The 24372-nt window shown below is 38.5% G+C and overlaps 1 protein-coding gene across 27 annotated transcripts in view; it reads left to right on the forward strand.

Annotated features, from left to right (window-relative positions):
- The first annotated feature begins 11456 nt into the window (after positions 1-11456).
- Positions 11457-24372, forward strand: part of LOC108716082 (neurexin-1) — an 861870-nt gene continuing 848954 nt past the window's right edge. For 15 of the 27 annotated variants that reach the window (XM_041562451.1, XM_041562452.1, XM_041562460.1 and 12 more), the window contains exons 1-2: positions 11458-11588; positions 13717-15004. In XM_041562451.1, coding sequence (XP_041418385.1) covers positions 14281-15004 — 724 coding nt within the window. In that variant the 5' untranslated portion in view covers positions 11458-11588; positions 13717-14280. Of the gene's footprint in view, positions 11589-13716; positions 15005-24372 lie in introns of all 27 variants that reach the window. The other 12 variants (XM_041562457.1, XM_041562463.1, XM_041562462.1 and 9 more) reach the window with 2 other exon arrangements.

The following is a 24372-nucleotide window of genomic DNA, read 5'->3' on the forward strand; positions in this document are numbered from 1 at the left end:
CATCTGTGTGATGTCCCCATGTCCCTAGTTACCAGTGATCTGTCCCATTAGTTACCATCTGTAGTACCTCGTGTCCCATTTCTAGCAGTGATCTGTTTGCTGCATTAGAGTACTGTCCCATTTAGTTTGTGTCCCATTTAGTTTGATCTTGTCAGTGATTACTCAGTGACATTTTAGTTACCAAGTGATCTGTCCCTACCAGTGATCTGGATGATCTGTCCCATTTAGTGATCTGTTTAGTGATCTGTACTCAGTTTACCCAGTGTGATCCCTGTCCGTTAGTTACCCGTGTACCAGTTTAGTTACCAGTGATTCCCGTTTAGTTACCAGTGACTGTCCCGTTGGTTACCAATGTCTGTCCTATTTAGTTACGCAGTGAATCTGTCCCATTTAGTTACCAGTTGATACTGTCCATTTAAGTACAGTTACTAGGTCACCAGTTCCCATCTTATTGAGTGCACTCAAACAAAACCCAGCTACAAATAAGCTATGTCCTCCAACTGCCACGTGTCCTCTTAAATATACTTTATACCCCTAAAACGTAGACTTGACAGTAATCCCTACAAACCCAGAGCCATTACACCGGCAATGTTATTCTTCATACTGGATGGCGTTTTGAGGTTGTGAGGAATCTTATCTGAAATTGCTTTTATTGATAGTGGAAACCACTTGTGTGAAGTCATGACTCTTCATCCTTCAGATAAAATCCTACCTTAATTGTGGCAGTTTTACATTCTATTAGACATTGAAGGGTTGCTGCATCACCCTGGAGTGTTCAGTAAAGACGGCAGTTAGGAAATAAGCAGGAGATGACAGAGACGAACATGGCGGTGCAACACTGGAGCTGCACTTATAGTTTTCTGTTCTCTGAATAAGTGATGGGGGTAGAGGTGGAAAGAGGATTGATGTAGAGGAACAGACAAAGTACGGCATTGAGAGAAAATATATAAAATATAAAATAAGAAAGAGAATAGAGAGGTGAGGGAACTGACATTGATTCCATTTGTAGAGTAGAATATTAAATATTACTGTGGTTCATCTGGTTCAATAAATATGTACATTTCCATACCAGAAGCAAAATGTAACTGGCTTCAATACATTGTTATTTGCAAGAAACTGTTAGAGGGTTATTTACTAAAGTTCCGAATGCAAAAATCACGAAAAAATCATGAATTTTTCTGAATTTATTAAACCCTGAGGATGGAAAAGTCTGAATCAGAAAATCTGGCATCTCAGATATGACGAGGTTGTGTATAAGTCAATGGGAGAAGTCCCAATGATTTTTTGAAGTACGCTGGATTTTTGGCAATATCCAGAAGTTTTCGGGAAAAATTTGGAGTTTTCAGGTCGAAAATCAAAAAAAATCTTAAAAATCGGATGAAAGATCAGAGAAAATCATGAAAATCTAATTTTTCACGATTTTTTCCCACAAACAAAATGTTCGCGAAAGTGTATTAATAAATAAGCCCAAAAAACCTGTGCGAATTTGGTCAGAGTTTTTTTCAGAAAATATTGAGATAAATTTGAACTTTGATAAATAACCCCCATAGTGTGTCCATGCATCAGAATGGCTAGTACCATTTTTTATTGCTTTACGGGTCAGTTTAGTCTCTTTACTGACCAAAACCACTGATTCCACAGAAGCATTCCAAAGGTTTCTCTAATGGAAAGATGAAGGTTTTTTTGTCAATGATATATTATGACTGGAAGAAATCAGGTCAGGACATTTAGAAGGTTTTGTAATAAAAGGCACTAAGTTTGCTCAGGAGCAGTAACCCATAGCAACCAGTCAGCAGGAAGCATTTACTGATCACCTGTTTAAAAGAAAACATCTTATTGGTTGCTATGGGTTCCTGCTCCTGGCCAAACTTTGCATCTTTAATTGTAAATGGGGGTTTGACCATAGGGTGGGGGTCTTTTACTCTGACCTTGGATTCAAGTGTTAAGTCCAACTCTTGGGGGGTCATTCAAAAGCATTTCCAGGGTCAGGACACTGCGCAGAGAGCATTGAATTATAAATGTGTTACATCACTGCTCGGCCACTCCTTAACGACGGCAGATGATAAATACAGGACTCCGGGATGGTTCTGCCCATCAGTAGCCCCTAACTTGCACTCTGAATAATGTGAAAGTTAGGGGACATGTAGGGAGAAGAATATGCCTTCCTGCCCCTCATGAAAACAGTGCTGCTGAATGCATTGTATAAATCAGGGGTGGGTGTCTATTTTGTACCCTGCATTAACCCCTCCTTCACATGGCCGGGACTTCATATATTCCATTAGTTGCATCTACCCAATGAAAACTATAGAGAAAGAAGACCTCGCGGTCGCACGGGCCCGGGGAACAGAGTGGCCTGAAAAGTGGGGTCTGCTTCCTCTATAGCTATTAAAAAAACCCTCCTCCCCTGCCGCTCTCTTATCTGCGGCAAAGAAGGGGGGAGCAAGTTGGGCGGGGAGTGGCTGGAGTGGAGGTGGGATGTTGGCGTGACAGCAGGGCCAGAACTAGGGGTCGGCAAACAGTGCCGAGTTTAATGGGCGGGCGTCCCGAGGCTCTCTGGGAACTGGCTTGACAGTGTACCGCTCCTTATATTCGACCGCTCCTCGGCCCGGGCCTTTGTGGTCTCGCCTCAAATCAGCAGAGTAGGCACTTGCCTAGGAAGCAAAGCTGGGGGTGCGCTAGGCACATACTTTCTCTGTTGCCTACCCCATGTCTGGTCCCCTCTCTCCCACGGTTTCCCCGTCGATTAGCGCTTCCTCACATACACAAGTTGATTCGCGCATGCGAGCAGCATTTTGCGCAGCCGGCGCCTGGACAGTCCAGGTTGTCTAGGGTCCCTGGCCAGCCTGGCCTGGCTCTGCGTGACGGAGGCGAGATGGGAAGGTTTTTTTGCAGGCGGCCCCGGCGCACTCTAGTTACGCCAATGGAAAATATCATTGCCACATATGTCCTCTGTCTAGGCCTGACAGCTGTAATGGTGCTGAAGTCTGTACCAAGGAGGAGGTGAAAATTCACTGGTGTCAATTTTTGATTTTCATGATTTTTATGTGAAAATGTCAGATTTTTTTCGTGAAAACGTTCAAATTTCCAGATTTTTTCATGTACTTTCCGATTTCACGGTTTTCCGCAAATTTTTCACAAATTTTGTGGGAAATGGGAGAAATTCGCCCTTCACCAGCAGGAAACTCACAGAGGTGTGACCTATATTCAGGCATTAAACATTGGTCTTTGGCATCCTTTATAGTTTGAATTTGCCACCAAATCGCAGAGTGATGACATCACATGCTGATTGCGATGAATTAAGTTTGCCATGACACACCACACACGGGGCATGGGCTCCGCCATCTTTTACAATTCTTTCTTTGATCCTAGAGGTTCAGTTTATGTATTTCAATTCCCTGCTCTCTATAGATGAATCCCTATCTGCAACCTGCCCAGGCCTAATGTGCATTAAATCTAAGGCTGATAAAATATTCATGAGGAGAAGACACATATAGACCAGATGTTTGAGGGGGGCGGGACAGTCATTTCCAATTTGTCAGAAATTATTTACATACAGGTTTAATGTAAATCTTATTGTCGCATTTATTCCGTAATCTCATATTCTTTGTTGTCAAGTTGCCATTTCCCACCCCCTGACCCTGCCCACATATTCCATTTAATCCACTTGGTTAACGAATTTTACAATTGAAGATTTTTTTTTTAAAGGCCAATTAAGAAATGAAGACGGAACACAGAGAATATTTTCAGCACTGGCGGTACACGCATCAACGTATCTTCATTTCAGAGTTTGTAGAGATACATTTCTTCCTATTCTTAACGAAACGCTAATTTGCAAGTCATTAGTCCCACCCAGTGATTTCCACCTACAAATAATGATCGTTCGTGGTTAGAACTTGTTTCATCTTGTCTGGACAGGTGATATTCTCTTCTCTTCTTTAATTGCCGTATGAAACTCATCCCTCAGGGGCATATTTATGAAGGGTCGAATTTTGAATTGAAAAAAACGTTGAAATTCCAATTCATATAGACCAACTGAAATGAAGTCAAAGTTATTTTTGGTCAAATAGGTCGTTTTTGATCGAATAAGTCCGTATCCGACCAAATTCAAATCATACGAATCGAAATAATAGCGCATTCAATCGAAGTTGATTCAAAGTTTTTCCCCAAAAAAACTTTGATTTTTCAAAGTCCACCAATTGACTCCAGATAGGTTCTAGGAGGTCCCCCACAGGCTAAAACAGCAATTCGGCAGGTTTTAGATGGTGAAAGGTCGAAGTCAAATTTTTAAAGAGACAGTACATGATAAATTTCGATTATTCGTAGTTTTGAATTTTTTCAAATTCAAATCGAATTTGGACTATTCCCTAGTCGAAGTACACAAAGCGGCAGATTTATCAAAGGTCAAGGTGAATTTTCAAATGAAAAAAATTATAATTTCGAGCAATTTTTTGTGTACTTCGAGTAGGGAATAGTCCAAATTCAAATTGAATTTGAATAAAATTCAAAATTCGAATATCGACATTTATCATTTACTGTCTCGACTAAGACCATTTGCCATCTAAAACCTGCCAAATTGCTGTTTTAGCCTATGGGGGACCTCCTAAAACCTATTTGGAGTCAATTGGTGGACTTTGAAAAATCAAAGGTTTTTTTGGGGAAAAACTTTGAATCGAATTCAACAAAATGCGCTATTCCTTCGATTCGTACAAATCGAATTGGCCGAATATGGACCTATTCAAACGAAAACTGACCTATTCAACCAAAAAGTAAAAAACTTCGACTTAAGTTCTGTTGGTCTTTTTGAATTCGAATTTCGACGTTTTTTTCATTTCAAACTCCACCCTTGATAAATATGCCCCTAAGGCTTTCAATCTATCAGAATCGACGTGAGCAAATCTGTGTGTTTTATCTGAAATGAATGAATAATTCTGACGTCAAGTCTTCTGATATAATTGTAGTCTACAAACCCGCGTATAAAAATAGACAGGATGCCTTTTATTGTTCACTGATTTTATCTGCCTTGTATCTTGCCAATAGAATATTTTATAGTCGCTTTTATTAGTTTTGTGATTGCGTGGAACGATCATGACACAATGATGGAAGATATGGCATATGTAGCCAGACCTACAGTTTTTCTTCCTTATGTATCAGCCATTAATATCCCCGTGTCACAATCATTTTTTCAAATAGATATGAATATTGACATGGTTTTATGATACAAAAAAAAACGTCCCATATACATGGAGCGCATGTCAATAGGGCAGCGGCGTTATATTTATTATATTAAACAACTATGGTAGATACATGTGGATGTTACAATTGGCACAATGTGTTTATTTCTTCCATATATTCAATATTTGCCAAATAAAGGGACAATATACTCTGTATAAAGATTAAATTCAGTAGGTTATTATGAATAGAGAGCTTTTTTAATCCTCGTGCTTGTATTTATCTTGAAACATGTTATCCATAATGCATCCGAAATTTTGAAAGTCCATCTGCCATAGACTTAATTTTAAGCAAATAATTAACATTTTTGTAAAAATTCCCTTTTCTCTGTAATGACAAAACAATAGATTGTACGTGATCCCAACTAAGATATGATTAATCCTTATTGGAAAGTCTATTGCGTTCATTTTATGCTTAAATTACTTTTTAGCAGATGTAAGGTATGCAGATCCAAATTACAGAAAGACCTCTTATCTGGAAATCTTGAATTTTGGGGAACATTATTCCATTGCATGAAATGTGCCCTCCGGTGGCCAAATTATTAGGTAAATATGCAGAGTTATTGCTCTGATAAATACACGTCTGCTTGTATATATATCACCTTCCCCTGAACCTCCTCTAACTAATTTAAATTAACTATTAATATGATGTAGAAAATAATAGTCTGAGACTATTTATATATATTTATGTATATAGATACCAGATAGAGGGATGAATAGATAGATAGATAGATAGATAGATAGATAGATAGATAGATGATAGATAGATAGATAGATAGATAGATAGATAGATAGATAGATAGATAGATAGATAGATAGACAGATAGATGATAGATAGATAGACGATTAATCCAGGAACATTTCCCAGTCTACTTTTTAAAATTAGATGAATGGATGGATGGATGGATGGATAGATAGATAGATAGATAGATAGATAGATAGATAGATAGATGATAGATAGATAGATAGATAAATAGATAGATAATAGATAGATAGATAGATAGATAGATAGATAGATAGATAGATAGATAGATGATAGATAGATAGATAGATAGATAGATAGATAGATAATAGATAGATAGATAGATAGATAGATAGATAGATAGATAGATAGATAGATAGATGATAGATAGATAGATAGATAGATAGATAGATAGATAGATAGACAGATAGATGATAGATAGATAGACGATTAATCCAGGAACATTTCCCAGTCTACTTTTTAAAATTAGATGAATGGATGGATGGATGGATGGATAGATAGATAGATAGATAGATAGATAGATAGATAGATAGACAGATAGATGATAGATAGATAGATAGACGATTAATCCAGGAACATTTCCCAGTCTACTTTTTAAAATTAGATGAATGGATGGATGGATGGATGGATAGATAGATAGATAGATAGATAGATAGATGATAGATAGATAGATAGATAGATAATAGATAGATAGATAGATAGATAGATAGATAGATAGATAGATAGATAGATGATAGATAGATAGATAGATAGATAGATAGATAGATAATAGATAGATAGATAGATAGATAGATAGATAGATAGATAGATAGATAGATAGACAGATAGATGATAGATAGATAGACGATTAATCCAGGAACATTTCCCAGTCTACTTTTTAAAATTAGATGAATGGATGGATGGATGGATGGATAGATAGATAGATAGATAGATAGATAGATAGATGAGAGGGATAGATAGAGAGGGATAGAGAGAGAGAGAGAGAGAGAGAGAGAGAGAGAGAGAGAGGGAGAGAGAGAGAGAGAGAGAGAGAGAGATGAATGGATGGATAGATAGATAGATAGATAGATAGATAGATAGATAGATAGATATACAATAGATAGATGATAGATAGATAGATAGATATACAATAGATAGACGATAGATTGATAGATAGATATATATATAGAAACATAGATAGAAACATAGAAACTTAGATGATTGATAGATAGATGAGATAGATAGACAGACAGATAGCTAGATACATGATATGTATATCTTTAGATACATAGACAGATAGATAGAGATAGATAGATGATAGATAGATAGATCGATAGATAGATAGATGTGAGGGATAGATAGAGAGGGATAGAGAGAGAGAGAGAGAGAGAGAGAGAGAGAGAGAGAGAGAGAGAGAGAGAGAGAGAGAGACAATAGATAGACGATAGATTGATAGATAGATATAGAAACATAGATAGAAATATAGAAACTTAGATGATTGATAGATAGATAGCTAGATACATGATATGTATATCTATAGATACATAGACAGATAGAGATAGATAGATAGATAGATAGATAGATAGATAGATAGATAGATAGATAGATAGATAGATAGATAATAGATAGATAGATAATAGATAGACAGATAGATATATAAATAGATAGATAGACAGACAGATAGAGAGAGATATATAGATAGATAGAAAGATAGACACTTAGATGATAGATAGATAGATAGATAGATAGATAGATAGATAGATAGATAGATAAATAGATGATATATAGATACATAGACAGATAGATAGATATATTATTTATAGATAGATAGATGATAGATAGATAGATAGATAGATAGATAGATAGATAGATAGATAGATAGATGATAGATAGATAGATAGATAGATAGATAGATAGATAGATAGATGGTAGATAGATAGATAGATAGATAGATAGATAGATAGATAGATAGACAAACAGATAGATAATAGACAGATAGAGAGATAGATAGATAATAGATAGATATATAGAGAGAGAGAGAGAGAGAGAGAGAGAGAGAGAGAGAGAGAGAGAGATAAATAGATAGATAGATAGATAGAAAACATAGATAGTCCACCAATTGACCCCAAAGAGGCTCTAGGAGGTCCCCCATAGGCTAAAACAGCAATTCGGCAGGTTTTAGATGGCGTATGGTAGAAGTGAAATTTTTAAAGAGACAGTACATGATAAATTTGATAGATAGATATATAGATAGATCAATCGATAGATGAGATAGATATAAAGATAGATAGTAAGCTAGAAGGATCGTTAGGTAGGTTTTTAAAGAGACAGTACATGATAAATTTGATAGATAGATATATAGATAGATCGATCGATAGATGAGATAGATAGCTAGCTAGATAGATAGATAGAAAGATAGATAGATAGATAGATAGATAGATAGATAGATAGATAGATAGATAGATAGATAGATAGATAGATAGATGGATAGAAGGATCGTTAGGTAGGTTTTTAAAGAGACAGTAAGGGAGCTAGCACACGGGCAGATTCAGGGAGATTTTGTCGCCTGGCAACTAATCGCCTCTTCTTCCAGGCAACAATCTCCCCAAACTGCCTTCCCCCTGATATAATGAGTAAATGCCAGCGCCAATGCACTCGCAGCACTTTGATTTGCGAAGTTGTCCGAAGTTGCCTCACAAGGAAACTTCATGTGACTTTGGAAATTGAATAGCCGCAAGTGCATTGGCGCTGGCATTTTCTCATTATAGCAGGGGGAAATCAGTTTGGGGAGATGAAAAAAAAATCAAATTTAAAGCTATTTTTGTGTACTTTGACTAGGGAATAGTTCAAATTCGATTGTGAAAAAATGTGAAAAGTCGAATATCAAAATTTATCATGTACTGTCTCTTTAAAAATTAGACTTCGACTTTCACCATCTAAAACCTGCTAAATTGCTGTTTTAGCCTATGGGGGACCTCCTAGAACCTATTTGGAGTCAATTGGTTTTTTTGGGGAAAAACTTAGAATCTAATTCGATCGTATGTGATATTCCTTTGATTCGTAAAATTTGGATTTGCCCGATTGACCAATTCGATAAAAAAAAAAACAACTTGGACCTAATTTCAGTTGGTCTTTTTGAATTCGAATTTCGAAGTTTTTTCAATTCGAAATTCAACCCTTGATAAATCTGCCCAGTTTCTGGTTAAAGTTTGAAATTCTAATTCAAAAAGACCAACCAAAATTATGGGGCAGATTTATCAAGGGTCGAAGTAAATTCGAGGGAATTTTCGAAGTAAAAAGTAATTTTTTGGATACTTCGACCATCAAATAGGATACTATGGGGCCCATTTACTTAGCTCGAGTGAAGGAATAGAATAAAAAAAAACTCCAAATTTCGAATGTTTTTTTGGCTACTTCGACCATCGAATTGCCTACTTGACCTTCGACTACGACTTCGACTTTGAATCGCATGATTCGAACTAAAAATCGTTAGACTATTCGACCATTCGATAGTAGACGTACTGTCTCTTTAAAAAATACTTCTACCCCCTAGTTCGCCACCTAAAACCTACCGAAGTGCAATGTTTGCCTATGGGGAAGGTCCCCATAGGCTTTCTAATCTTTTTTTGGTCGAAGAAAAATCGTTCGATCAATGGATTAAAATCCTTCGAATAGAACGATTCGAAGGATTTAATCGTTTGATTGAACGATTTTTCGTTCGATCGAACTATTTTTGGTAAATCCTTTGACTTCGATATTCGAAATCGAAGGATTTACATTCGGCAGTCGAATATCGAGGTTAATTAACCCTTGATATTCGACCCTATGTAAATCTGCCCCTACGTCTTCGACTTCGAATTCGATTTGAAGTAAAATAGTTTGAATATTCGACTATGCGATAATCAAAGTACTGTCTCTTTAAAAAAAAATTCGACTTCAATACTTGGCCAAATTAAACCTGCCTAAGTGCTATGTTAGTCTTTGGGGACCTTCTACAGCATTTTTCTAAGTTTTTGGAAGTCGAAGTTAAATCGTTCGATCGAACGATTTTATTTCGACCGCAGGATACCCAAATTCGCTGAAAAATACCTTCGAATACGCTTTTCGAATTCGAAGTATTTTAATTCGATGGTCGAATTTCCGAAGTATTTTTATCTTCGAAATTCAACCCTTGATAAATCTGCCGTTAAGGGTTCTGGCCGAATAGGTCAAAAGTTTGAAATTCGAATTCAAAAAAACAAACCGAAATTAAGGGGCCCATTTACTTAGGGTCGAATATCGAGGGTTAATTAACCCTCGATATTCGACTGTCGAAGTTAAATCCTTCGACTTCGAAAGACCGAACGAAAAATCGTTAGACCGAACGATTAAATACTTCGAATCGAACAATTCGAAGGATTTTAATCCATTGATCGAATGATTTTCTTTGACCAGAAAATTGCTAGGAAGCCTAAGGGGACCTTTCCTAACATTGCACCTCGGTAGGTTTTAGGTGGCGATGTAGGGGGTCGAAGTTTTTTTTTAAAGAGACAGTACTTTGACTATCGAATGGTCGAATAGTCAAACGATTTTTAGTTCGATTCGAAGTCGAAGGTCGAAGTAGCCAAAAAAATACTTTGAAATTCTACGTTTTTTTTATTCTAATCCTTCATTTGAGCTAAGTAAATGTGCCCCAAATCAAAGTTTGTTTTTGATCGAACAGGTTCGTATTTGGGCCGAATTCAAATCGTAGGAATATCGCATATGATCGAATTCAAGTAAAAAAAAAAAAAAAAACTTCCACCAATTGACTCCAGATTCTAGGGGGCCCGTTCACTAAGCTTGGGCGGAATGAATAGAGGGGAAAAAACTCGAATTTCAAGTCGTTTTTTGTGCTCCTCGACAATCAAATTGGCGTAAATTCGCCCGAGTAGAATGATTCGAATAGATCGAGTGCGAATTCGCCAATTCGATAGTCGAAGTACAGTACTGTCTCTTTTAAAAATCATTCGACTGCCTAAGTCGCCAGATTAAACCTACCGAATTGCTTTAAAAGCCTATGGGAAAGTCCCATAGGCTTATTTTCTACGTTTTTGATCGAATAAAAAGGCATTCGGTCGATCATTCGATGGAATGAAAATCCTTCGAATATTCGCCCATTCGACTATTCGCCCGAAATCCCTATTCCATTCTATTCTCCAGTCGAATTTCGAGTGATTTAACCCCTCGAAATTCGACCCTTGCTACATCTGCCCCCTAGGAGATCTCCCATAATTCACCTGGACCTCCCATAAATCTGCCCCTTTTCACAGTCCGATGTGGAAAGAGTTTCCAGCCCTGATTCCGATTTGTCCGGGAAGCCGAGTGCAGTCGGAAGTGTTCGGGCGCTCGGCCGAAGCCGCTGGAAGGAGACGGCGCTGTCCGTGGTGCTGATGCTGCTGCTGCTGCTGCTGCAGAGCCTGACCCCGCCCCAGTCTGTAAGAGGCGTCACAGCAGCTCCTCCTCCCCGCCCCCTCCTTCCCTCCCGGACACCGGAGCTCGGGCTTTAGAGCCGCTGAAAAGGCAGAGAGATCGTCTCATCCCGACACCCGGCCATTTGCTTTCAGCGACACTTATTAGCCGACAAAGCAAAGACGCAGGTAAAGAGTTGTCTGTGTGTGTCTCAGTGTCGGTGCGACTGTCAGGGCTACACAAGGAGCAGGTGGAGCTGATGGAAAAGAAGAAGCAGCAAAGCCCAGACACTAGCGCTTCTCCCACTTCCCTGAGATTCATTTTATTCTTCTTCTTCTTTATTCTTCTTCTCTCCTGTTGTCTCTGTAATGTCGCTGCGACAGGAGTAACTGGCAAATGGGAGGGGTGAGTGGATGTGGGATATGGAGCTTCCCCTGTCATTCTCACAACTGCATTATCTTCACTGTCTCTCTGTCTGTACATCTGTGTCTGTCTCTCTGTCTGTCTGTCTGTCTGTGTGTCTGTGTGTCTGTCTGTATATGGGGCATTAGAGGCTGAAAGAGGGGCACCTAGTGGCACCCATATTTAGTATCCAGAGAACGAGGGAGAGGGAGAGGGAGCTGTTCCCTGATCCAGGAGATGTGATGAAATAAGAGGAAACATTGACGTTGCCCATCCCAAGCTTTTCCCTCAAACTCCGACTCTCATTGTGTCGTTTTTGTGACACTTTCTTCATTGGAATTGGAGGAGGGAGAGAGAGAATAAAAAAAAAAAGTCAATGATATGACAATAAAGGATCCCCCAGAAGATTGGAAATACCCCTTATATGAATGTTCCCAGGTATTGGGATTGATGGTCTCAGCTTATTAGGGGGACGTGTCCAGTAAATAATTGTCTCCTTATTGTCCATTTGTCTGTGACCACTTTCTCTTCCCAACGACAACATTGATTTTAGTGCTGATTATTATATGCGATGGACACTATCTGCCGCTGCTGCTGCTGCTGCATGGGGGTGTAGAGAAGAGAGGGAAGGCAGATATCTGCTGTGATTGTGGAGTCACACGCGTGTGTATGTGCTAATGGCTCCCACTCTGGGCAAATGACACGACTATTTAGTCGACCCGTTCAGGTTAGGAGCCATCCGACTCAACACAATTCCCGATGCTTGTGGTTGGTAGAGAGAAGCCTCGCTCTAGAGCCGGCTCAGTCCTTAATTCAGGGACTTTGACTCAAGGCATCGGACGGCCGTGTGGGTCGAGGATCATCTTGCCCTGGTCAGTGTTGTTAAGAGGCAGCTGTCGGATGCCGTGAAATAAATTCGAGGTAGCTTCTGCTTGTAAACAAGGGTGTTAATGAGACAGCGAGCTGCAGTGTGTAGCCTATAAATGTACATGGCAAATGCATGAAACCACCGGCAGCTTAATATGTTCATTGCCTTTTGCAGCACATTGCCTGTTGTTCCTCCTGTCAACAGTGGTTCAGGAGAACTTCTAATATTACATATATTATTTTCTCAATATTTCCTTGATTTTGAGGTGCCTTCAGACCTTTAAGCTGATGTGCCATCAATGTGTTGGATCATATAATGACTTTCTACCTATAACTATCCACTGAATGGATATGTATCATTTTTTACAAATGTTTCCTCCAAAAAATGTTTATTTTGAGGTGCCTTCAGACCCTCAAGCTGATGTCTCATGTTGGATCATAAAAATGCTTTTCACCTGTAACTATCCGACGTATGGGGTTTTCCTGACATAATATATGAATATTCATGGAATCCCCTAGTTTTTACTGTAGGCACAGTTTCAGCCATGTCCCTCTAAAGCAAAGCGGTAGATGATCATGGAGCAGAAGCACCTACGTAGGAGCAGATCTTTCCAAGGTAGCAAAGCAGGCAAGGGTTTTTTTTTTTTATAGCATATATCAATGACATCTGATCCAGTTATCCGTTCACGTTCTGCTTCACCTTGTGAAAATGAAACGTTGAGGCTATAACATCTCAGCTTGCAGGCACCTTGCTAGGATAGTCCTCTCCCTCATCGTGTTTCCAAACACATTGGAAGTGACTGATAGCTTTGTATGGATTTCTTCATAGCGTGTGAGATTTAGATAAAAACGGATAAAGTCCTGTAGGAAAAAGCTGTGGTAGCCATAATGGATTTTTTTTGTGTATTGTGGATATTAATATGTGTTGACTAAATGACTTCACGCCATATCAGTTGTTATTATGTAGACCGGAAAACTGTATTTGTGTCATTCCCTCCCTCACCAAGAGACCTCAGTTCTCCCTTTTTATATTTTAATTATTTCCAGATTGATGGGTCACGTTAACACCAAATCTGAATGGGATCTCATCATCGTTGTGGAACGGAAAGAAGAAGAGTTGTTAGGATTTTCATGTCAAATAGCTGCTTCTGTTTGACAGCACATCATCTTCTGCCTGAGTGGGGGGAAAAAAAAAGAAGCTCATGAGTGATGATTCATGTCACCATCTTTACTGCCATGGCATCTTCTCCATAATCCATGCTTAGTATTAGTCTTCAGTGGAACTGTAGTGTGAATAGAAAAGAGAAGCCTCTTTAGCTTTTGGATCATATAAGACGTTTATCCAAATCTGGATGTTTCATCTACACCACATCTACATGCCGTTGGAGATTAGTTTGGAAGCCACCATGCTGGTTACAATTGAACATTAGGGTTCCAAGGCTGTCCTTCCAGCTTTGTATCCATACGCATTCCATTGGCCGTCAAACTCTACCTGTACAATAGTGTAAAGATCTAAGAATATATTTTATACCTTAGGAAGATTTACATTAAAGAGGCAATCTGGAACATCAACGCAATTTAAAGGACCCTCAAGACATTAAGTCATCCGAAATGGCTAGTGTTCTTAAACAAGGGGGGCTCATAATTTGGATGGTCTTAGTCCTTGGATGCATGGTGGACATTGGCTGTGGCCTGGAGTTTCCTGGAACAGAAAGCCAGTGGACTCGCTTTCCTAAATGGAATGCTTGCTGTGAGAGCGAGATGAGTTTTAACATGAAGACCAAAAGATCCAGTGGACTTGTTGTTTACTTTGATGACGAGGGCTTCTGTGATTTCTTGGAGTTGATACTATATGAAGGCAGACTAAAGCTAAGCTTTTCCATCTTCTGTGCTGAGCCAGCATCTCTTCTGACCGATCTGGCGGTAAACGACAACAAATGGCACTCAGTGGTCATCAAGAGAAACTTTAAGAACACCACCTTGATTTTAGACAAGGAGAGCAAATGGGTGGAGGTGAAATCCAAACGGAGAGACATGACGGTGTTCAGCAGTCTGTTTATAGGTGGGATCCCACCAGAACTCCATTCTTCTACGTTAAAGTTAACATTTCCAGAAGTCAAGGACCATAGCCCTTTTCAAGGCTGGATAAGTGATGTCCGGGTCAATTTCTCAGACTCGTCTCCGGTAACCAGTAATGATATCAGGATGGAGGATGAAACAAACCCATGTGCCCAAGACCAAGTGTGTCTTAATGGTGGGATTTGTTCTGTTGTGAATGAAGAAGTCACATGTGACTGTTCCCAGACCGGTTTTCAGGGGAAAGACTGCAGTGAAGGTAAGACTATTAGCCTCCTCTCCTCCTAAATGTGAACAAAAAGCTGAATTTGGTTCAGTTGACTATAAAAGTCCAAAAACACCTGCATGTTTGTAGTTTACATTTAGTCGCTACCCATATTTCCCATATCTAGACTGTCTTAATTGTTGCCTGTCCCTTCACCCAACTCTTCATGTAATTCAATTTCTAAAAAAAAAAGGTGTGTCTTATAGTTCTGTATTAATGTTGCATGATGATGATGATAAAACTAAAACCCCTGGCTTATTGCTCATAGTGTTGCAAGTGAGAGTTTTGGGAAAACAGTAAGCCCCATTCAGGGACCCAGTATGGAAGCAGAACATATACATGTTGTCATATCAACCCATTAAAACATGGCCACCATGATCATCAACACTATTTCTGTTGGGGGGGGAGGGGAGGCATGGATGTAACCAGACAATACCGGAAAATGCCAGAGGGATTATTTTCTAAAACAAGGTGGATTATAAAATTGACTCCCATTGGGGAGATGTTACATCTAGGGTACCCCTACACACATAACTGACTTGCACCTTACGAGCTGCACCTTGATCATTGCCATGCTGGTAATTATACTAGTTGCACCTAGTGATGGGCGAATTTGTCCCGTTTCGCCAGAAATTTCGTCAGTGTTAATGTGCAGGCGTCAAAATTAGGGATGCACCGAATCCAGGATCCGGTTCGGGATTCGGCCAGGATTCGGCCTTTTTCAGCAGTATTTGGATTCGGCCGAATCCTTGTGCCTGGCCGAACCGAATCCTAATTTGCATATGCAAATTAGGGGCGGGTAGGGAAATCACGTGATTTTCCAACACAAAAGAAGAATTTTTTCCACTTTTTCCTTTCCTGCCCCTAATTTGCATATGCAAATTAGGATTCGGATCGGTATTCAGCCAAATCTTTCACCAAGGTTTCAGGGATTCAGCCGATTCCCAAATAGTGGATTCGGTGCATCCCTAGTCAAAATTTACACCGGCGACAATTTGACATGCATTAAAGTCAATGTCAGTTGTCGCTGGCATCGGAATTGTCGCAAAGCATGTAAACTTGCCGCAAATTCATGCCTGCCAAATTAATTCACCCATCATAGGTTGCCCCCACATTGGCAGAAACCAAAATGCTAAAGCAACTTACATGAGATTTATCAATGCATCTGCCTTGGTAGATTTTACAAAAGTAGAGAACCCTACTGTACTGCTGGTGGGAGGTTATACGGCATTCTGGGTAAAAAAAACATGGCAGACTGAGTGAGACCTTTGCACTTTGCACTCGCTTTGTAAACAAGCCCCTATTATCCAGTATGACTATTATGTATGAATTAAGCAGAAATATAAACACATTTCTAGAATGTAACTCAATCATTAGATACTCAGCAGGGGACATTCTCCAAGTAGGAAAAGATTATCTATTTAGAATTTATGTTGCATTAAAGGGCCAGTAACATGAGTTTATGTACATTTAAATCGAATTGCTTTTCCCTCAAATTAGTTCTTGTTTCCCGGTGTGTTTATAGGTTTAAATGAAGTAGCCACTATACTACTCTAGTAGTAGAGGCCACCATTTAGGGGCAGATTTAACCAGCGCCGAATTTTGAATTTGAAAAACTTCGAAATTCGAATTCAAAAAGACCAACCGAAATTAAATTGTAAAAGGGATCCTGTCATCAGAAAACATGTTTTTTTTCAAAACGCATCAGTTAATAGTGCTACTCCAGCAGAATTCTGCACTGAAATCCATTTCTCAAAAGAGCAAACAGATTTTTTTATATTCAATTTTGAAATCTGACATGGGGCTAGACATTTTGTCAATTTCCCAGCTGCCCCTGGTCATGTGACTTGTGCTTGCACTTTAGAAGAGAAATGCTTTCTGGCAGGCTGCTGTTTATCCTACTCAATGTAACTGAATGTGTCTCAGTGGGAACTGGATTTTACTATTGAGTGCTGTTCTTAGATCTACCAGGCAGCTGTTATCTTGTGTTAGGGAGCTGCTATCTGGTTACCTTCCCATTGTTCTGTTGTTTGGCTGCTGGGGAGAAAAGGGAGGGGGTGATATCACTCCAACTTGCAGTACAGCAGTAAAGAGTGACTGAAGTTTATCAGAGCACAAGTCACATGACTTGGGGCAGCTGGTAAATTGACAATATGTCTAGCCCCATGTCAGATTTCAAAATTGAATATAAAAAAATCTGTTAGCTCTTTTGAGAAATGGATTTCAGTGCAGAATTCTGCTGGAGCAGCACTATTAACTGATTCATTTTGAAAAAAACATTTTTTCCCATGACAGTATCCCTTTAAGTTTTTTTTGGCCGAATAGGTTAGTTTTCGATCAAATTCAAATCGAATTTGGACTATTCCCAAGTCAAAGTACATACAAATTAGCTCGAAAATTCTAATTTTTTTAATTCAAATTTTCACCTCGACCTTTGATAATTCTGCCCCTTAATATGTAAGGCCTATTTTGCATAGCGGTTAATAGATAAGGCATTTAATGCATAAAACAAATGCCTCCTGTTCTCACATACAGTATTGGATATAAATCATCCTCCTCCCAAACAGGACAGCAGAGGAATATATTGTTTTACAGATACTCAACCCACAGATATAATCATCCCATTTATTCCGTTTCTGCTGCCGCTGACCCTTTACTGTAAAAAAGAAATAAATAAATAAAAAAAGAACCAATTCTGCACAACGTCATTTGATTGTAATTCTAGCGGGTGGGACGAGGAGCAGAGCAGAACCTCAATAGTAATTATTTCATCTTCCCCTGGACAATAATAAACAGATGATTTGTTTCAAGACTCGTAATTGAATGTTTTGCTGCAGAAAATGACAATTCGACCGTTGTTCCAGATTAAAGTCTACCTGCCTCTCTGTATTCTGGAGATTATTCCCTCCCAGGAGCTTCAGTATCTGGTCTATGAATACAAATAGTCACATTCATCTATTTCAACGGCTACGGTTTGTCCTGAGCTTCAGAAACACAACACCGAGATTGTGCTTAAAATATAATCTATAATCATTTTCATAAATATGTTGTGTATATATTATTATAAAATCCCCCCAAATTATAGTAAATAGAATTCTGTGAGCAACATGACCTATACCTGCATGTGTTACGTGTAAGTGAAGTGGATTCTTTCCAGTTGAAATGAACAGAGATTTAGTGCAGCTTTACAGCTTTTTGTCATGTTAACGGGATAACACACCGGCTGTATTTGCATCGGGATTTGATTTTTCTTTCCTCTACAATATTGATTTGTATTGCTGATATGATTTATAAATGACTGATGGAATGGCTGCCATAAAGATTGTGTTGATCACATGGATTTAAAGGCATTGCTGTTGTATTTCTTATTAATGTGACTGCGTTCAGCTATGGGATCCGTTATTGGGTTATCACGGAAAGGCCGTCTCCGTTTTAATCAAATAATTCAAATTGGTAAAACTGATTTCCGTTTTCTGTGTAATAATAAAACAGTCGCTTGTACTTGATCCCAACTAAGATATAATTAATCATTATTGAAAAACCAGTCCAATTGGGTTTATTTTGGAGCAGATTTATCAAGGGTCGAATTTCGAAGCAATGGGAGTTTTTTTGAACTCCCATAACTTCGAAATTCGAATAAAAAAAACAAAACAACCGAAATGCATTAAAAAGAAACAATTTTGTTTTCAGGTGAATAGGCCGTTTTAGTTTGAATACCAATCGCACAAATTGAAGTAACATCATATTCGATCGAATTTGATTCGAAGTTTTTTTTTTTTAAAAAAAAAACTTTGATTTTTTCCACAGTCCACCAATTAACTCCAAATAGGTTCTAGGAGCCCCCCCCCATAGGCTAAAACAGCAATCCGGCAGGTTGTAGATGGCGAATGGTCGAAGTCGAATTTTTAAAGAGACAGTACATGATAAATTTTGATATTCGAGTTTTAGAATTTTTTTCAAATTCAAATCAAATTTGGACTATTCCCTAGCCGAAGTACACAAACAATAGCTTGAAATTCACATTTTTTTTAATTCGAATTTTCATTTCGACCCTTGATAAATCTGCCCTAAGTTATGAAGATCCAAATTATGGAAAGATCTGTTATCTAGAAAACCCCAGGTCTTGAACATTTTGGATAACAGGTCTCATACCTGTATATTAGTGATGTGTGGGTCCAGCAGGCCCTGACCCTAAGCCGCCCTCACCCAACCCTCACCAGGCCTGACTTGACTCAGCTCCTCCATTTAAATACCTGCACCCGCCCCTCCCCGCATTGATGTCACAATAGGGGCGGGGCAGACGCAAATCTTTAAAAGGAGGATCGAAAGTGTTAGGTCTCAGGTAGGGGGAGCAGAAGGAACCGCTCAACCCAAACCCACCCGCAACCCAAAGACTTTATGCGGCAAACTCCCTGAACCTCACCGACCTGCGGGTAAACCTGCGAGTCCAGCAGGTTTTGGGACAGCCAAAAATCACTACTGTATATATATATATATATATATATATATATATATATATATGACAGATTGGCAGTCTAAACTAAAACATTGAGTGCACACCATATGGGCTGTGGCCGAAATAGCAAATCCAACCACTTACTTCCCAGGCTGCCTAATGTGATCAGTATTCCCAATATAACATGAATTATAAATGTCACTCCTTTTCCTTCTTAGGCAAGAAGAGAAGTTTTTTTTTAATAACTTTTATAACCAATTAAAAATGATAAAACACAAATGTAATATTTTTTCCCTACAGATAATATAATATCATTGTTACCTTAAAAAAGTTGAGTGTTATAGTTGAGGAGCACTGGCTTTGTATGAATAAAATTGCAGTTGTGTTTTTAGGGACATGAATGATTAATATGTTTGTGGGAAAGATTTGTTTGTGGTCAGAGCTCCACGTTGGACTAATTACTAATAGCCTATAGGTTTTAGACGGCAGAAAAGGAAATGCCATGGATGGGTTCTCTGCCTTAAGTTGGAGGCCCTACCCAAAATATTGGATGTGATTGCATCAGGCATTAAAAATGAATCACTAAAAACAAAAATGTGCACCAGGGAATGGGGATTGTTTTATTTTTAATGTTCATTTACACTGATATATGCGTGTATATAGATCATCAGGTTTGCCTCTTACATTGTACAGCAAAACACAATTTAATTTGGGGGAGTAGATGTGTAGGTATGTATAACACATATAGTTAGTCATTCTAGCCATGGGGGGTTCTATTTACAGCCCTGTGGGTACCATTTTCTATGATGTCAGCTCACAAATTCTCAACTTCTAGGTCCAGCTCTTTCTAGTTCCTTATATACAGTAGCTGATAGTAGAAGATATGTTGTGGTCAGCTAGACATAGAAGCTTCTAGAAACTCACCAGCTTAACCTGGCCTCTCAAAGTCCTGGGTAGGGATCAGCATCCTTCCAAAATAAGCCAATTAAAGGAAAGAAACAGCACAGAAGAGCGAGTGCAAAGGAAGGACCACCCCTACATGTCTGTTACATGATATCAACCTGCATATGACATCATGGGTGGCCCTGTCCTTTCTAGCTTTCTTTTTGGGGATAATAACTCAGTAGGAGGACTAAGAGAGGAAGGTTGTCACAAAATTGCCCTAGAGCAGTGGTCCCTAGCCAGTGACTCACCAACTCCTTGGATGTTGCTCCCAGTGGCCTCAAAGCAGGTGCTTATTTTTGAATTTCAGGCTTGGAGACAGGTTTTGGTTGTATAAAAAACAGTTGTACTGCCAAACAGAACCTCCTGTAGGCTACCAGTTCTTATAGTAACTACCAAATGGCCTTTATTTGGCTTTGACTGGTACTTTCTTCATGCTTATGTTGCTCCACAACTTTTTTTTACATTTGAATATGGCTCATGGGTAAAAAAATTTTATAGTGCTCCATTAATTCTGATTTTATATAGGTATTCTGCGTTAAATCTATGTGTTTTTATAGCTGTTCATGGTTACTTCCATGAGTACTCAACTCAACTCAACTGCTTACAATACAGAGTAATGAATTGAAAGTCTTGGGTTATCATAGTAAATGTAAGTCACATTACAGCCCAGAAGCAATGACATGCACGGTAACCCTATCTTTACACATGGTTTTATTTTTCAAAATCATTTTTTAACTCATATGTTTCATTGTTTCTAAAAAAAAAACACCACCAATTTTGGAAGAACAACTTGCAAAACTGGACAGGAGCTGGAACATAGATGAGGCAGCAATAATTACTGAGCCTTTGATTGACTGTGAATGGAATTCCTTGTGTCATTGTGGAATAGCATTACACTTGAGAGACAGTATTAAGGCTACAGTCAAGGAATGGATGGAAACCTGAATTTATTTTCAGTGAATATCATAAAGTGCCACTTTATTATCAGACAGATTTACAAACCCTTTATAAGTTATAGCATTTTTAAAAGATTAATAACAGTACAGGTATGGGACCTACTATCCAGAATACTCGGGACCTGGGATTTTCTGGATAATGGATCTTTCCGTAATTTGGATCTTCATAGTTTAAGTCTACTAGAAAATCATGTAAACTTTAAATAAAGCCAATAGGCTGGTGTTGCCTCCAAAAAGGATTAATTATATCAAGTACAAGCTACTGTTTTATTATTACACAGAAAAAGGTAATCATTTTTAAAAATTCTTATTATTTGTATAAAATGGAGTCTATGGGAGGCAGCCTTTCCATAATTCGGAGCTTTCTGGACAATGGGTTTCTGGATAACTGACGCCAACCCTGTATCACCCAAAGACAACAGTCAGAGAAATTTCTTCCACAAGCAAGGACTTTCCTTGATTCTATTTGCCATTATACAGTACTTTAGTGGGAAATTGGAAGAAAGGTGATACAGGTATGGGACCTGTTATCCAGATAACAGATCTTTCCATAATTTGGATTTCCATACCTTAAGTCTACTAGAAAATCATGTAAACATGAAATAAACCCATTAGGCTGGTTTTCAAGGATCAATTATATCTTAGTTGGGATCAAGTACAGGCTACTGTTTTATTATTACACAGAAAAAGGAAGAATCTTTTTAAAAATGTGAATTATTTGGAAAAATTGAGTCTATAGGAGATAGCCTTTCCATAATTTCAGAGCTTTCTGGATAACGGGTTTGTGGATAATGGATCCTATGCCGTAACTCTATTTAGATGTGGTTCTGCCCTAGGGATTGGACCATAGCTCACCCCTATCCTTGACAATTTGTACATATCTACTCCTCTCCTCTTCTGCTCCTTTAGCAAAATTTATCAGCAAGTATCAAGTGGCATGCTGGGTAAAAAAAATGTCTGTGTGTATTTTATTTACCATATATGCACTTGTGTGTCCCCCACCTAAAGCTGTCGCCTTCAACACTGGCCCTCAAGTGCCTATAGGGTAGATATGACCTTGCTGCTACACAGTAGCACAAAAACACAAAAGGACAACAAATGGACGGGTGTAGTAATGTGGAAAGCATGGCAAGGTTTTTATTTCCCCTTTGAGTGGTTTTATATAATCTCAGACAAAGTATATTGTTTTTTTAACCTTGTTCTGTAGATCATCATTAGCTTTAAAAGTATGTATGGGAGGCACAGGCCCACAATGTATTTATTATACTGTATGCTAAGAGCTCCATTGAAGGTATCATTAATGAGGTTTAACTTGCAAAAAAAACAGTAACATGGACATTTCCAAGAGGTTCCTGTGGTTTTTCATAGATCAAATGAGGTTTTCCAGAAAATTTCCTTGGACCAAAAAGCTCAATCTAATATTTATTATTCTAATATTATGTCTAGCGTTGAGGGAGCATGCAGCGGAAAACTATTGACTCTGAAATCATCTTGGCCAGATGAGTTAATACATCTTTTATTATTAAATGACTTATTCTTCTATTTCATTTTTATCTCTATATTGTCTCCTGAAACAGTAGAAAGAGAGGGAAAGAGATGTTGAATGTATAAAAAGCGAGCTCTGATTATAGATCCAACCGTATAACTTGACCCTTTACAAGTGACCAAGGAATTAAATTGTATTTTATTGGCCTTGAGAATAACAACACTCAGTATAGATGGAGCCAACAGATAAAATATAAGGATACAATGATATTACCTAACGTACACATCAGAGTAGCATCTGATTTTAGAAGAAGCAGGACACTCAAGTCATGGCAACATGACTCATGCCAATGACGTCCATCAAAAACTTTTGTTCTTTTTCTTTGTTTGTTTTCTATCAATTACATTAATGGGAAGTAAAGACTTAAGACACAGTTTTCGGTGTGGGCTCAGGGGTTGTTTTGTGGAGGGGTTGTTTTCTACCCAAGATTTGTTTACCGTGTTCTTTAAAATTGGCAAAAATAATCTGTTGACCGTTAATGTGATGTGTTGATCTTAAATATGTATCAAATACCCCTTAATTGATATTAAATTGACTGTTGCTTTCAAACCCATTGAATAAGTACATAAGGAGGTTGTTTCCCATTGTCACGTTTGCTAATGTGATTTATTAGTCTATTTTGTGATCAGTGAAACTGCTCCTCTACACTTTCAAGGATCCATCATATTGTGTTTCCAAAATACGTGAATTTATGTATGCAAATGTGGCTTCTGTTCTATTTTTGGAAAGCTATATTGATCACATTTTATTGATCACACAGATCAAGCAGAAATCCGTGTGTTTTGAGTCAATTCAGAATGCTCAATACCAGTTGTAGTAAGTATCTTAGCAACACTTGAAATTAAACTTGCCACTTTATAATGTTTTAAAGACTCAATTTTGCATCTTTCTCAGCAACATCAGTTCAGTCTCCCTCTTCTTTTTTTGATTTACAAGGAAAACATATATTAGTAAGGTTGTCCCTTTCATGTGACTTCTTCTGGTTTTGTGACTGGAGCCTAATATGACTCTTCTGCAAGTGAAGGGGAAATATAAAGACACAAGGGTTCATTTATGACCTCCGAGACAATGTGTAAAGTGCAAAACAGATGCAATATTCTTATTTCACTTTGCAGGGTGCTTTTCCTTGTTGCAGAATTGTTGCAGGTCTCTGTACTCCATTTTGGAGAGATCTGCAGTAACCCCCTTGAATACAGTGCTGTCTTTGGCAGTGCTGTATTCATGAGATACCCCCTACGTCCATGGAGATGGAGATGACACAACAGAGCCCTGTTCTTTGCATCTGCCCTATGGCTGGCCTCAGATGTGGACTTGTGACAAGACCACAAGACCACAAAGACCCAGACCTAAGGCGGCACCATTTTAGGGACTGCATGCAGCCCAGCCAAATCTGAAGCCCAGACACCTGAAGCTCTGGAGCGTAAGTGCATTGCAGGAGGGCTCAAACAGAATGGGTGAG

Source organism: Xenopus laevis, chromosome 5L, assembly GCF_017654675.1.
Source record: "Xenopus laevis strain J_2021 chromosome 5L, Xenopus_laevis_v10.1, whole genome shotgun sequence".
NCBI lineage: Eukaryota > Metazoa > Chordata > Amphibia > Anura > Pipidae > Xenopus > Xenopus laevis.